We start from the raw sequence: 17021 nt of genomic DNA on the forward strand, positions 1-17021 counted from the left end.
TTTATTTTGTTTTTTGCCTTTTAGGGCCACACCCACAGCACATGGAGGTTCCCAGGCTAGGGTTGATTCAGAGCTACAGCTGCTGGCTTACGCCAGAGCCACAGCAACATGGGATCCGAGCCGCATCTGCTATCTATACCAGCATCTGCTATCTATACCACAGCTCGCGGCAATGCTGGATCCTTATCCCAGTGAAAGAGGCCAGTGATAGAATCTATGTCCTCATGGTTACCAGTGTTCATTTCTGCTGCGCCACAATGGGAACTCCTAAATGCAATGGTTTTGAGTGCAAGGTGGACATCTCTCTTAGAGGAACAGGATTGATAGCAGCATGTCATTCCTCAGAAGCCACTGAATAGCTGTCAGATGATCTTTGTTGCTGTCCACTCATTTTGTTCATATTGGTGCCACTAAGACACAGGACTGCATGATATTCTGGGATTTATAATAAGGAAAACTGTGTATTGCATATAGCAGCTGGATTAGTTGAAAATGGTAATGCTTTTGACTAGAAAAATTGAAGTGTTAATGTATTCTTGAATTCTTGTAACTGAATACAAAGTAGTGGATTGTGAAAGATGTACGAGGAGATTAGCAAGATTTAAGTGAGAAACAACGCCTTTGCCATGAAGGCAGTTGACACTATAAAGGAGCATCTACGCTAATGGACTTGCAAGGAAATAAGAATTGAGAATAGAAAGTCCATCTGAGGTTTCATGATAAACAATTGCAGGGTTTGTGCCCTAATTCTGTGGGGAAAACAGAGATGTGGGCTTGCAGAGCCATTATTGACCTGGTTTCCTTTGTGGCCAGGTCTCCTCACCCATAAGTACTTAATTTCTGTGTGAGTGAAAAAAAAAAAAAAAAAGCAAACAAGTGAATAGTCTTTGATTTTACCTGTGAGCATGGATCTGCAATGAAAGGTCAGAGATTTTTAATTAGGTTTTAATGATTTTGCCTCTTGAACCAATCATAGAGATGAACCTTTTCTATAAAAGGTTCAAGGAGAAGTAATTCTTCACCTTTATTCCGCTATTGTTGAACAAACATCACAAGTAACATTTTAAGTATATCAATCAGGATATAATGTTCTTAAAATTGTGACTCAGAAAGGATATTTTGGTATTATTATTGTTATTCTTACCATTCCTTTAAGTTGGCCTCTTCCCAGTTTTGTTAAAAATTTCAAACCAATGCCTTTTTAGTCTATGATAAGCATTATGATCTAGAAAATAAAGAAACCTCTTGTTTCCAAATGAAACTGATAGAATGTGACTTCTTAATCTTGATTTTGCTATTCCAGTTATTTTAGGAGGCATTATAAAATCATTAACCTATTAAAAGTCTAGTCCTGCTCTGGTTACTAGTGTGCGTTCCAGTCTGACTATTAGCAGTTGCCACGAGACAATGGCAACAGGACTTTGGTGCGACTAAACCCACTGATGCCATCTTTTGGGTTGCTGCAGCAAACTCTTACAAGCCACATCATTAGTAGTAAAGTCTTTCTAGCGCATATAGGAATAATGGAGTTGCAGGCAGGGCTGTGTAATTTAAGACTTTTTTTCCCATAGCATAAAATTATAGTGAGGCTCAATGTGAAAGTCGTATTTGTTTTCTTGTCAAATGGCATTGCTTTTCAAATTGTTTTTCCTAAGACCTTTATAGATTTTGAACATTTCAAAGCTTAGTTTTTTCTTGTCTGGTTTTAAGTGTTTCAATAAATGCCCTGGTGGTAAAGATGTAACTTAACTAATGCATGGCATGACCATTGAAAGAACAGACCTAGAGAAATATCAGAGTCCTGAAACTTTTACAGCAAATTTTGAATATAAATTATCTTGACTCTTGTCAATAGCAGGCAAGCTAATTATTTGCCTGTAAGTCCTACGGTCTTTTTTTTTTTTTTTTTTTTTTCTCTTTTGGGGGCTTGTAATAACTTTGGATTTTGTCCTTTGTGGGATGACAACATAAAATCATATCTTTTCCACTGCTTCCAAGTTTTTTTATTTTTTAATTTTTAAAAATTTATTTATTTATTTATTTATTGCTTCTTAGGACTGTACCTGCAGCACATGGATTTTCCCAGCCTAAAGGTCAAATCGAAGCTATAACTTCTGGCCTATGCCACAGCCACAGAAATGCCAGGTCCAAGCTGCAACTCCACCTACACCACAGCTCAAGGCAATGTCAGATCCTTAACCCACTGAGCGAGGCCAGGGATTAACCCAGCAACCTCATGGTTCCTATTTGGATTCATTTCCACTGCGCCACGATGGGAACTCCTTCACTGATTCCAAGTTTTAAGACATTTTGGGTTGTTTTATAATTATGTAAAAATTGCCGGTAAAGGCAAGAAATAGACATTATGAGGCAAGTAGATTCTTTTGTGCATTAGATATAAAATTTTTCTGTCTCGAAGACTTATCTTACCAGGAGAGAAATCTTGATATAAGCGGATATCACCATAAGGAAGAGTGGCTTATAAGAGAAAGCTATTCTGACAGTAGTAGTTTCGTTCTCATAAACAAATAGTGGCTCAGGTCAAGAATGGTACATTAGACTGTGGAGAAGGATAATATAATACCATGTATTATAATACCAAGAACTAAATACATGCATTCAGAGGAACACTGATTTCCCACTTAAGCTTTGTTAGGAAATATTATAGGTTTTATAACTCTGTTTACAATAATCTTATTTGGAACCTGATCTGCTTATACAAAAATAATTTTTAATGTGAAAACTCTCATTAGCTTAAAAGTCTAGTGAAATGATAGCTTTGAAAGTTGACTCACAGTCTAATTTACCATCACAATTCACAGTTTCCCTCAGTATTTTACTTGGTAGATTAATCCTATCTCAGCAGTACCACTAGGTTCCTGCCTTGATGGTCTGGAAAAATACACACAAACATCTGATATTTCTGAGCCTGTGGGCTGTGATGAATTTAAATGTGTTCTAATAGTGCATCTGTGTATAAAGAGCTGAAGATTTATGGTTGTTTTTTAACTTAAGGGTGAGGAAATTGACCACTGTGGGATAATTAAAAATAACAAAAGCAGAATGTAAGCTCTTAAATGGCAGGGCACCAAGAGACAATAATATCCTCTAATCTAAATTGAGTAATTTGTATCTTTGTCACTTGACAATCAGATATATGAGTTAATGAATCATCCCACCAACATACCATAACTAAAGCAAATTTTGCTTCTTTTTCACGGGCAAGGTTTGAGTCAATTGAATAATAAATCATTCTGCTTCTTCTGAATCATAAGATACAGAGACTCTTATAGGCAAGACCACAATTAAATGAGGCCCTAGAGGAGAGATTCTATCCTGTTTTAAAAGAATGCCAGAGTTCCCCTTGTGGCTCAGTGAGTTAAGAAGCTGACAGAGTGTCCATGAGGATCTGGGTTCGATCCCTGGCCTCGCTCAGTAGGTTAAGGATCCCACCTTGCTGCAAGCTGCAGTGTAGGTCATAGATGTGGCTTGGATGCTGCATTGCTGTGGCTGTGGCTGTGGCTGTGGCTGGCAGCTGCAGCTCTGATTCAACCCCTAGACCAGGAACTTCCATGTGCCATAGGTGCAACCATAAAAGGAAAAAAAGAGAGAGAGAGAGAGAAATGCTAAGGTGACAGCCTAGATTATTTTGGCTACACTTTTCAGTGTTTACAAAAATAGTAATATCATACTGTTTTTAAATATTTTCAGTTTACCCCTGAAGATTTGTCTTAAATATTCACAGGTCAGGAAGGAATCATAGTCTGGACAACCCCTAATATCCCAGCCAGTGCCTACTGATGGTCCTACAGTGACCAGGTATATGAGGAAATGTTCCTCTCCCTTCAAAAATATTAACTTCATAAGAACTTACAGCTTACAAAGTATATTCATGAACATTTTCTCTTTTGAGTCTCACAATAACACTCTATTCTATATAATGATTACTAGTTTTCCTATTTAAAAGCAGAAATTAAGATTCACAGCGACTAAGTGATTTACCCAGGGTCTTATATCTAGTGAGTGTAATAATACCAACTTGAGACTAGTTATTTCTACCTTAAGGTCAGTGCCTTTTGCTGTCTATACTTTGCTGCCTCTTTGATATGCTTTATAAAATTGGGCACTGTAAGAATGCACTAAGGTACTTTTGGGAAATTTGTTCCAGGGAGAAGTACCTGAATGGATAATGTGGCCGGGAGCATTGTTAATTTGAGTTTATGGTCTGAATAGAAGAAAATATAAATAAAAATCCAGTTTTAAGTGGAATTGTTCAGATATTCACTGTAAATGAATTAGGAGTGATAAACGCAATGGATAGTCCAAGACTAAGATGAAATACCTCATATAATTATGAGTATTCAGAGGACTGGATCTGAAATTTAGCAAAGACAATAGATGAGAAGGCCTGGACACACCTAAGAAGGAAATAGCCACAGGATATAATTCACCTGTTTAAGATACACTAATCTGCACAGGTGAGTTTGATGCCCTCTTGGCACAGATGTTCAGGAAGGGCGCAATGGCTGAGGAGACCAGGACTCTGTGAGACTAAGATTCAGGGATATTTCCAAAGATGGATAAAAGGCAAGATGCAAAGGTTCCCTGTTAAATCTTATGGCAAAAGGCTTTCAAGTTTAATTTACACTGGAAGAACCTCAAAAGTTAGTGGAGACATTCATATTTCTGTTTGGTTCTAAACAGTGGCTGCTAATAGTACTGTACTGAAATGTAGGTTTGAATTCTCCTGATGAACATTTATTTTTGTTTTTATTGAAGTATGGTTGATTTACAATGTTGTGTTAGTTTCATGTGTATAGCAAAGTGATTCAGTTAAGTATGCATGTATGTTTGTATATTCTTTTTCATATTTTTTCCGTTATGGTTTATTATAGGATATTGAATATAGTTCCCTATTCTATTACAGTAGCACCTTGCTGGTTATCTATTTTATAGATAGTAGTTTGTATCCGCTAATACTAAACTCCTAATTTATCCTTTCCCCACCCTCTTTCCCTTTTGGTAACCATAAATTTGTTTTCTATATCTGTGGTCTGTTTTTGTTTTGTAAACAAATTCATTTGTATCACATTTTAGATTTCACATATAAATGATTTTTTTGAGATTTTATTTTAATTTTTTTTACAGAATAAAATACATATATTTAAACACAATTACATTCTCAAAGATTATTATATCATGGATCTTAAGAAACAAATTAAGTGACTCCCTCTGGAGAAGTGGAATGGAAAATATGCTGAGACAAATAGGAAATTTATTCTATACTTTATCCCATTTTGTATGGCTTTCATCTTTACTATTTAGTATTATCTATTACATTTCAATTTTTCTTTAAAATTTAGCATTATATTAAAATTGTGTATATTATGCAACTAAAATTTATAAAGAAGAAAGCCTTATATACCATTAAATATTTTATATAGCATAATAAAAAGAATAACTGAACTCACATATAAATGATATTTTATGTTATTTGTCTTTCTCTTTCTGACTTACTTCAGTTAGTGTGATAATCTCTAATTCAATCCAGGTTTCTGCAAATGGCATTATTTCATTCTTTTCTATGGCTGAGTAATATTCCATTGTGTATATGTACCACATCTTCTTTATTCATTCTTCTGTCGATGGACTTTTAGGTTGCTTCTATACCTTGGCAATTGTAAATAGTGCTGTTATGAACACTGGGGTGCATATATCTTTTCAGAATAGAATTTTCTCCAGATATACACCCAGGAGTGGGATTGCTAGATCATATAGCAACTGTATTACAATGTTCATATAAATTTTTACCTCAGTCTGAAAAATTTTCAAGTGAGAGTCATTTGTCCATTGTTAGATCCCAATCTGACTTTCAAGATGCCTTTATTTTTAAAAACAATTTGAGGGGGAAAAATGATTTTTTAATTAAGCTATATTGTAAGCCTTTTTTGATGTAATGTATGCTAAAGTAAAAATCTTTTTTTTGAAAGAGTTTAAAGTATAAAAATTAAATTGTTGCAAAGTATAAATGAGGAAAGCTTTTAAAAGAAATCTAGCTTGCTTTCTTTCATATAGCTATAGGGACTTGAGCAAGTTTGTCGAAGTCTCAATAGGTAGTGGTTCTTAGGAAATCTACTTTAATGAACAAGTAAGAGTGATTTGTAGTTAATACTTGATTTTATTTCAAATAATTCATAGGTGTTGAAAAAATAAGTTTTTCCTCAACCTAATATCAATTTTCTTATCAATTTCTCTTTTTGATACAGTGAAAAGGTAAATTTTATGCTAGCTCCTATCCAAATGATCATAATATCTGAATGGAGTCTGAGGAGTTCAGAGAATAGTACTGAGTTTGTCTATTTTCTAAAAGAAATTGACTCTTTATTTTCAAATTGCTTTATAGGATCCTGCAAATCAAAAATGTGGTGGAAGAAAGAAAACTGTGTCTTTCAGCAGCATGCCATCGGAAAAGAAAATTAGCAGCGCGAGCGACTGCATCAGCTTCATGCAAGCTGGCTGTGAACTGAAGAAAGTACGGCCAAATTCTCGCATTTACAACCGCTTTTTCACCCTGGACACAGACCTCCAAGCTCTTCGCTGGGAACCTTCCAAAAAAGACCTTGAGAAAGCTAAGCTTGATATTTCTGCCATAAAAGAGATCCGACTGGGCAAGAACACGGAAACATTTAGAAACAATGGCCTTGCAGACCAGATATGTGAGGACTGTGCCTTTTCCATACTCCATGGGGAAAACTACGAATCTCTGGACCTAGTTGCCAATTCAGCAGATGTAGCAAACATCTGGGTGTCAGGGTTACGGTATCTGGTTTCTCGAAGTAAGCAACCCCTTGATTTTATGGAGGACAACCAGAACACACCAAGGTTCATGTGGTTGAAAACGGTGTTTGAAGCAGCAGATGTCGATGGCAATGGGATTATGCTGGAAGACACCTCTGTAGAGTTAATAAAACAACTCAATCCTACCCTGAAGGAATCCAAGATCAGGTTAAAGTTTAAAGAAATCCAGAAAAGCAAAGAAAAACTGACCACCCGAGTGACAGAAGAGGAATTTTGTGAAGCTTTTTGTGAACTTTGCACCAGGCCAGAAGTGTATTTCTTACTTGTACAGATATCTAAAAACAAAGAGTACTTGGATGCCAATGATCTTATGCTCTTTTTAGAAGCTGAGCAAGGAGTCACCCATATCACCGAGGACATGTGCTTGGACATTATTCGGAGATATGAACTTTCTGAAGAGGGGCGTCAGAAAGGGTTTCTTGCAATTGATGGCTTTACTCAGTATTTGTTGTCACCAGAATGTGACATTTTTGATCCCGAGCAAAAAAAGGTTGCCCAAGATATGACCCAGCCATTATCTCACTACTACATCAATGCCTCTCACAACACCTATCTCATAGAAGACCAGTTCAGGGGGCCGGCTGATATTAACGGGTATGTTAGAGCTTTGAAAATGGGCTGTCGAAGCATTGAACTTGATGTAAGTGATGGTTCAGACAATGAACCAATCCTTTGTAATCGAAACAACATGACAACACACCTTTCCTTTCGAAGTGTCATCGAGGTGATAAATAAATTTGCCTTTGTGGCTTCTGAATACCCACTCATTCTTTGCTTGGGGAATCACTGCTCCCTGCCACAGCAGAAGGTAATGGTTCAACAGATGAAAAAGGTCTTTGGCAGTAAACTGTATACAGAAGCACCTTTGCCATCAGAATCCTACCTCCCATCCCCAGAAAAATTGAAAAGAATGATCATTGTAAAAGGAAAGAAATTGCCTTCTGATCGAGATGTTTTGGAAGGAGAAGTTACAGACGAAGATGAAGAAGCTGAAATGTCTCGAAGGATGTCAGTAGATTACAATGGTGAGCAGAAGCAAATCTGGCTGTGTAGGGAGCTCTCTGACTTGGTGTCTATCTGTAAATCTGTTCAGTACAGGGATTTCGAATTATCTATGAAAAGCCAAAACTACTGGGAAATTTGTTCATTTAGTGAAACAGAGGCCAGCCGAATTGCAAACGAATACCCAGAGGATTTTGTAAATTATAATAAGAAGTTCTTATCACGAATCTATCCCAGCGCCATGAGAATCGATTCCAGTAACTTGAATCCACAGGACTTCTGGAATTGTGGTTGTCAGATTGTGGCAATGAATTTTCAGACTCCAGGTCCAATGATGGACCTTCACACAGGCTGGTTTCTTCAGAATGGAGGATGTGGTTATGTTCTAAGGCCGTCCATCATGCGAGATGAGGTTTCTTACTTCAGTGCAAATACAAAGGGCATTGTACCCGGGGTCTCTCCTCTAGTTCTTCATATTAAGATCATCAGTGGTCAGAACTTCCCAAAGCCCAAGGGAGCTTGTGCCAAGGGGGATGTCATAGATCCCTATGTGTGTATAGAGATACATGGAATTCCAGCAGACTGTTCAGAGCAAAGAACTAAAACTGTACAACAAAATAGTGATAATCCTATTTTTGATGAGACATTTGAGTTTCAAGTGAACCTCCCTGAGCTGGCCATGATCCGTTTTGTCATTCTAGATGACGACTACATTGGGGATGAGTTTATAGGGCAATATACAATTCCGTTTGAATGTTTGCAGCCTGGATATCGGCATGTTCCCCTCCGCTCCTTTGTGGGCGACATCATGGAGCACGTAACTCTTTTTGTCCACATAGCAATAACTAATAGAAGTGGAGGAGGCAAGCCACAGAAGCGCAGCCTATCAGTGAGAATGGGGAAGAAAGTTCGGGAATATACCATGCTCAGGAATATTGGTCTTAAAACTATAGATGACATCTTTAAGGTAGCAGTTCATCCCTTACGAGAAGCCATAGATATGAGAGAAAATATGCAGGTAGGAAAAATCTTATACTGTTCTCTCCTACCCCTACTTTTTCAATCCCTCTCTCACCAGCGAATGTTGTGTTTTACTAATGATCTGATTCTTTAAAAAATTATCAGAGAGGATGTGTAAACCCTGTGTATAGCTGATTTAAGTTCAATATTGCCTGTGACGAAACAGATGTATTTTATGTTTCTAATTGTAAGTGCCATGTTGAATCTGACCTGAACTGTCATTTAATGTAATATCAATGTAGCAGAATGCTTTATATATCCATTAAATATCTCTAGTACCTACCAAATTGATATATGGGAATGTGTATATGAAACCATATGGAAGAAATAGAATATAAAATATTATGTGTGCCTATAATATACAAAATTTTATATCTACAAACACATGCACACTAATTATAATTATATATGTAAAATTGTATAGATAAGGGTATTTGAAGTCGTATAAAACAAATGTAATGCCTATTAGATTACTTTTTAGTTGCTTGAATGTATAACAATAATAAATTACTCCCCACAAGAAGAAACAAAACTAATAAACAAAATTAGCCCTTGAAGTTGTTGAAAACTATTTAGTCTTCTCTTAGAAATGTGCTTTAATTGAAAGGACATGGATTCTGGATTAAACTCTATCCTTGTATGATCTTGAGCAAATTATTTCAGTTTTCTCCTCTTAAGGTAAAAAAAAAATTACATCACAGTATTTTGAGAATTAAATGAGAGTACCTATGAATTATCCAGCCTTGATGTAGGAATTCAATATCATTTTCCTTGCTTTCTTTAATGCTTGTAATCAGAGATGGCTGCAAACCTTTTTCTTCAGTACTATTTAATCTGCTTATTCTAGGCCTATGTTACTGAGATATAATCAAACAACAAATGCTTACTTAGTTCCTGAAATGTATAAGGAAGAAGCAGCAGCACTGTATGTACAAGAGCAAAACAGGAGAGGAATATTTTTCAATGCATTTTATTTGCTCCTTTAACTTACATATTTATCGTAACCTTCACCAAAAATCTGTACATTCAAAATAGACAACAAGTTTAAAGGGGTTAAATAATTTCCCAAATATTGCATTTAATAAATTGGAATGTGGAGCTTTAAATCCAGAATTATCTACCACCAAAACCCAGTGATTGTGCATGGTGCTTAGTTGTGTGATTCTGAAACCAAACCATGACTTAATAAAAATTTTATTTTTACATTATTTTACAGAAAAATTCTGGGATAGGCTTAAAACCAATATTAAATAATCAAAATGGTAGAAAATACTGTTACACAAGCCACATACAAATACTTAGATTGTAAACATATAATTTGAAATGGGTTGCCTTAGCTACTGTTTTAAAATTGGGCTCCAAATATTAGCATTATCTACCTGACTTTTTCTGACATAATTCTACAACTATTAAAAATTCCTATGTTGGATTAGTTGTATTTCCATAACTAACTAATATATATATATATATATTAGAAGTAGATTTTATATGTAGTCCTTTGTAATTCTTGAAATATATCCTTTGCATGTATTATGTGTATAAAATACATATTAAGGAGAGTTGGCTATGGTTAAAGTTTTTCCAGTTAGTACTGATAATTTGTCTTATCAACATAAAGATCTTTTTGGTTAAGAATTATTTGGAGCCTAATTAGTAGAAAAATGAATAATATAATCATTGTCACTAAATTCATGGGACACATTAGGTTAGGTATTATTCACTGTTAAACAGGCAAAATTCCTATTTCAAATGAATTTTTTAAATGACTATCACAGGGACAAATGAAGCTCTACATGAAATGTGCCTTATTATATATATCTATCAGGTGCATTTCTGATGGGATGACAAAGAATATCATTGATGGTTATGTCAAAGGAGGGTAATGGGTAACAGCAGCCTGCTACCTTGAGGGAAAAGCTCAAAGGAGATGCACTGCAGTGTACAACCACTGACATGTTTTTATGATCATTGGGATACAAACTTAAAAATATATCCATGATCAGCCAATGTAAATTTATGTGTATCATCCAGAATATTTCACATATTCCAGAATATTCCAAAGCCCAGCTTTGAAAAGCACTGTGTAGCCTGGGGTCATAATGTGCTCTGCTTTGTGGCCTATTTGTGGCAGTTGCTAAAAGTTGAGAAAGTGTCATTGTGAACTGGCTCTGTGTGTTATCTCCATGCGCATTATAGCATTTTTGGTTGGTTATAATCCAGTTTGCTTCAAATTACATTTGTATTTAAGGGTATACTTTGAATGAATATACTTTTGTGTAAACCTAGAAGTGTTAGAGGTGATATGTCATGTGGTCAGAAGTGTAATTCCATGTTTTCTTCCCCACAGAATGCCATAGTGTCTATTAAGGAACTATGTGGACTTCCTCCAATTGCCAGTCTGAAGCAGTGCCTGTTGACCTTGTCCACTCGGCTCATCACCAGTGATAATACTCCCTCAGTCTCTCTTGTGATGAAAGACAACTTTCCTTATCTAGAGCCTCTGGGGACAATTCCAGATGTGCAGAAAAAGATGCTGGCTGCTTATGATCTGGTAGGAAATTATTACTCTCATTTCTTATCTGTGTGAGAAGGAAGTCATATGGCAATGGCAGGGGCTCTTTTGTGGAACTCTAGTGAATAACATAGAATGACTGCCTTTAAAACCTTAACTGGGGTGACAGGAAGAGCTGGCCCACTTGGCTCTACATAAGCCCTAGTGGAGACCTCTGAAGCATTGCTTTGAACCCAGGGCTTCATAGATTAAAAATGGAAAATCTCTGCTTTAGTAAAGGATGAATTATTAAGTCCTCAAAAGAATACGTAATTTCTCATCATACAAATGACTTCAACCTGCAATATAACCATTTAATTGCATACCTATATGAAGTAAAATTATGCCTTATGACAGTTGTGACAAAATATTTATCTAGAATTTATATTTCTAAACTAATACTGTTATCTGATTTTTCTGAATATATAACAGAGTTTAGGTAGCAAATAAATTTCAGAATAAGTATATTTTTGCATATCCTAATTCTATCAAAAAAATTCAGGACCAAATGAAAAACTGGGAAAATTTGTGACATGTATGCCAGATCAAGTTTAAATAACCTTAAAATAGAAAGAACACTTAAAATCAAGAAAAACCTACAAGAAAAAAAATTACATTAGTCAGGATTAAGTTCAGCTTCTAAAAACTTCTATGAAACTAAAACTGCAAACCAATCATAGCTTGAAAATACAAAGTTTTATTTTCTCATTTAAAAATCTGGAGTATTATTTTCTCACATAAAAATCTGGAGACCAGTGTAGGTTGGCACTTCCATAAAATTCTTCGGAACTTAGGCTCCCTCTAGCTTTCTGCCCTACCATTGCTAGACAATCCTCATGGTCCAGAATGGCTGCTGAAGCTCCAACCATAATATCTACATTCCAACCATCAGGATTGATGAAGAAGAAAAAGAGGGCATTATCTTCTCCCTTTAAGGACACTTCTCTGAAAAATCATAGAGCATATTTGCTTATATTTTATCAACCCCGGTTGACACAGACACACTTAGTTGCATACAAAAATGAGAAATATCTTTGTTTTAAGGGGCTATGTGCCCAACTAAAAGTCATCTCTTCCATTACTAAGAAATAAAGGGAAAATGGATATTAGGTGACAATAAATAGTTTTTGTTTCAGAGGCAAACAGGCAATTTATGTATTTCCTCCCCCCAAAAAATAATGAAAATGTAAAAACCTTAAAATAAGTTTTTAATTAAAGATATTAAAGAAGTGTGGTGAGATAGGTCCCTGCTCTGTCAAATTGGCTTTAAAAAAAAACAAACCAAAAAAACCCCAAAAAACAAAACTACCTCTGGTGGACTTTTGTGGTACAGTGGGTTAAGGAACCATCTGGCATTGTCACTGCAGTGGCTTGGGTTGCTCCTGTGGCACGGGTTCGATCCCTGACCTTGGAACTTTCACATGCTGTGGGAACAGCCAAAAAATAAAAAAATGAATAAACAGTACTTCTGATAAAGAATTTAAGGAATTGGACACTCTCATCCATCTACCTCTAGTGGGAAAATAAATTAATACAGTTTGGGAGGGAAAATTTGTCAGTATAATTGAAAATGTTTTTCCCATTTGATCCATATGTTTCCTTTCCAGGGACTTATTCTAAGCCTTTATATGTACATAAACATTTATGGTTAATAATGTCAACATAGAAAGTTAAATAAAATATAGTAAGCCATTATTATGGACTCCTTTGAAACCATTAAATTGTGAATTAGGAGAATATTTAATGTGGAGAACTTATGTTTTGTGAAAAAGACTGATTACAAAAAAAAATACACTATAGTGTTTAAATTGTATCTATATATGTATAGATCTAAAGTGCTAGCAAGATAGTAATAGTAATTATTTTTAACTGAGTGAATTTTATTTTGTATGCTTTTCTATAGTTTTCTGTACTTGCCGAGCTTTTTACAATAAACCTTATTTTCATAATTGAATAAAAATAAGTGTTAAGGAAGAAAATAATATATTTTTTTTAATTAGAAGCAACTATAAAAGGGACATGGGGGGTGGGGGGGAGTAAACATCCTACACTTGTAAAGGAAGAAAAGCCCCAGAGTGTATTCTGCTTCTGAATGATCATACATTTTACAAACTGTGCTTCATGGTTTCTGGCAGAGAAATTTGCTCATTACCTAAATCTCATTTTTCATGAAATTATGTTTTTTTCGTCATAATAGTAAGGACTGAAAGCTATTCAGTGAATAGGTATAGTTGCCATGTAAAAGGTGAAATTAGGGTACCTGTTGCCATAGATACAGACAGTGGAAATCACTTATTGCTCCAATTCCATCTTAAGCTAAGAAAGAAAAATCACTCACTGAGAGGGGAGCCTGATTCCCTGAGTCTGGGCCTGTAATAAGCGGAAAATCACCTGGACTGTGGTTGGCCAATTTCCATTTCACATCCCCAGGTGTCCCATGGTGTTGGAACCACATCTGCTGGAGCCAATCTGAACATCAGCTTTTTCTCCCTTGTATTTTTAAAATTAAAATGCAATTTCTAATTGCAGGCATATCATGGTTTTCCAAAGCTTAAAAGAAAAGGGTACATTGAAAGGCAGAAATACTTGTAATGGTGTATTCATTTATATTTCCCTATGGAAATAGTTTTGCATTTTGGTAGCGAATTGAGTATAACTATCCTGATACCAAATGGTAAGCTTGGCAGACTATAGACATGATCAAAAAATCCTGTTGATGTCTCTGTTGGTTATTTCTTTTAGGGTGTGCTGTGGATAGGAGCCAGGTATATGCCATGATGATCCTGAAACACCGTTTTTACTCTAGGACTTGCATTGTATTTGTTGGCATCTTTAGTACTCTTGATGTATTAGTGTTAACATTTATTTTAAAGAGATCCTTTAAGTTCTCGCCAGGTCCAGAATGATCATTTAAAAATGTAAATCAGATCACATTGCTTTCCTGCCTCCAGTGATTTCCCATTACACTAAAACGGAAACTCCTTACTGTGGTTTACGAGGCCATTTATGATCTGGCCTTGCCTACCTATCTCACCTGCTTGTTCCACCCTCACCTCCATACATTCTTTTTTGCTCACTCCACCCAGCCACGTGGGCTTTCTTTCTTCAGTCAGACTCCACTTGTTCACATCTCCAGGCCATTTTACTTGTAGTTCTCTGCCTGGAATGTTCTTCTCTTGCATGGCAAGTTGCTTCTTATCTCTTAATTCTAAGCTCAAATGTTGTATCCTCAGAGAAGCCTTCCTTAACCCACTGTCTCTAACTGTCACTCTATCCCATAACCCTGTTTGATTTCTACCATCTTTCTTGGCAGTATTGAAAAAATATTTTGCTTGACTTTTGGTTTTATTTCTGTCCTTTTCCTTTATCCTCAATTTGAATGTATACTCCATGAAGGCAAAAATCCTGTCTGCCTTGCTTAGTATTGTTAACTCTAGCACCTAAACACTGCTGGCCATAGTGTGTTATCAATTAATGTTAGTTGAATAAAATGTAAATAGATTCATCCATTGTTGGTGAAAAGAGTGCAGTTCATACTATCTTTGTTCTCTGTCTTATACATACAAGAAGAAGCCTATAGACTAAGGCAAAAGTATGGAGACAGGAAAAAGATCAGTAGTTGCCAAAGGGCTGGGGGTGGGATGGCGGGGAGGGATGAAGAGGTGGAGCGCTGGGCATTTTTAGGGCAGTGAATTTTCTGCATAACAGTGTAATAATGGATAAACGCCCTTATGCATTAGTCAAAACCCAGAGAATGTACAATTCAAATGAATGTACAATTCCTAATGAAAACTATGGATTTTAGCTAATAATGAAGTATCAATATTGGTTCATCAATTGTAGTAAATGTACCACACGAATGCAAGATGTTAATAGTGAAGAAAACTGGGGGTGAAGAGGGGGTAAAAAGGTATGTGGGAACTCTCTGTGCTTTCTGCTTAATCTTTATGTAAACCTAAAACTTCTAAAAATAAAGCCAAAAAAATCCACATAGACTATTAATAAAAACTTACTTGGGTGACTAAGGCAAAAGCCAGATCCAGGGTTAATTGCTCTGTGGTGGTGGCAGGAGGGGGCAGTTATTCCAAAATGAATAGTTTGCATGTTCAGATTCAACTCAAGTTACTTAAAGGTTTGGATTTCTCAGAAATTGGTAATAAACTGTATAGTGCCATCCAAGAGGAAATGCTGTAACCAGTTAAAAAAGTTACAGATTATGTTTAGAATAAAAAAACCCTGGAGATCCCAGGTGGCTCAGCAGGTTAAGTATCTGCCATTGTCATTGCAATGGCTCAGGTTGCTGCTGCGGCTTGGGTTTGATCCCTGGCTTGGGAACTTCCGCATGCCATGGGTACAGCCAAAAAGACAAAAAAAAAGAAAAGAAAAGACCTGAAATCATTTCTGAACAGAAACAAATGTTTGGCTTATTTCAGTGTCAAAAGAAACAAATGAGGCAAGCTGGTAACCCACATTTATTGAAAACAAACCTGAGTACATCAAACTCTACTATTTATCATCAGGAAATAAAACAAAAAAATTCTAGAAGACATTGACCCTAAGTTCAACAGCATGGGTTTTTTTTTTTTTTTCTTCTAAATTTAGCTTTTCACTAGTGACCTGAGACGCCCCTATTCCTTACTAAACACTAGCTAATTTAATATTTGGAAATATTTCCTCTTGAAGGTTTTAGAAATTTAGTCTTAAAAGCCATTTTAATATTAATATTGCAATTAAAATTCTGTTGTAGCATCTGTGTTGGTATCAAGGAATCAAAAGCCAAATATATCCATAATAGAGTGGGTTTATTTACATGGCATACTTTCAGAACACACTGCTCCACCTCCATTCCATATCTTGTTTAAGACATATGACTTCTGTCTGCTCACTGGTACTTGAAATTTCAAAACTGCAATCAATTCCTTAGGGTAAGACATTTTATCTTTTTAAAAATGCAAACAAACAAACAAAAAACTAAAAAAAAAAAAAAAAAAAAAACCCCTCAGTGAATAAGAACACATTTGGTTCTCAGTAATTTGTACCTTTGGATGGCAAGTTTTTACCTGGGGAGAGGAAGCCATCCTAATGACCGAGTGTCTCCAAAGTCTGGGTAAGGTGGGGGTGGGGTTGTTTAAATAATTGTAATTTTACTTAAGAACAGCCTTGTTTACAGTCTCCCTCAAAGCTGTGAATAGGAATGTAGCTGTATAAATGCCTGGCTGATATCTAGGGCAATGGAAGCAGAGGTGACTTTCCTGATATTAAAACATATGTCACAGCCAGAGGGATGTGACAGCTTCTGAAAAGAACTAAAGCGAACTGAGAACATTATTAATCAATAACTCATGGAGTTCATTTTTAGCACGGTGGGTTAAGGATCTGGCATTATCACTGCAGTGGCCAGGGCTTGATCCTTGGACCGGGAACTTTTCCATGCCTTAGGCACAACCAAAAAAACCCAATCTCCCCCCCCAAAAAACCCCCACTGAAACCAAAAACCTCAGGTGAGTAGAACAGACCCTAAACAGTGAAGGTAGATTTGCTGCCTCCTTTCCAAATGAAAGACACACAGAGGGGCGCTGTGGTGTCGGAC

At 36.0% G+C, this 17021-nt stretch overlaps 1 protein-coding gene across 47 annotated transcripts in view; it reads left to right on the forward strand.

The window, feature by feature from the left end:
- PLCL1 (phospholipase C like 1 (inactive)) overlaps positions 1 to 17021 on the forward strand; it is a 958345-nt gene that overhangs the window by 270241 nt on the left and 671083 nt on the right. For all 47 annotated transcript variants that reach the window (XR_014830053.1, XR_014830034.1, XR_014830032.1 and 44 more), the window contains 2 exons: positions 6404 to 8878; positions 11228 to 11431. Coding sequence is in view for 12 of the 47 variants with exons in the window: in XM_021075726.2 (XP_020931385.1) it covers positions 6404 to 8878; positions 11228 to 11431 (2679 nt within the window). In the remaining 35 variants the exon portion in view is untranslated. The remainder of the gene's footprint in view (positions 1 to 6403; positions 8879 to 11227; positions 11432 to 17021) is intronic.

Source organism: Sus scrofa, chromosome 15 (assembly GCF_054392235.1).
Source record: "Sus scrofa isolate SSC_HxYL_T2T_F1_AM1 chromosome 15, Sscrofa_HxYL_maternal_Yorkshire_Landrace_v2.0, whole genome shotgun sequence".
NCBI classification, from domain to species: domain Eukaryota; kingdom Metazoa; phylum Chordata; class Mammalia; order Artiodactyla; family Suidae; genus Sus; species Sus scrofa.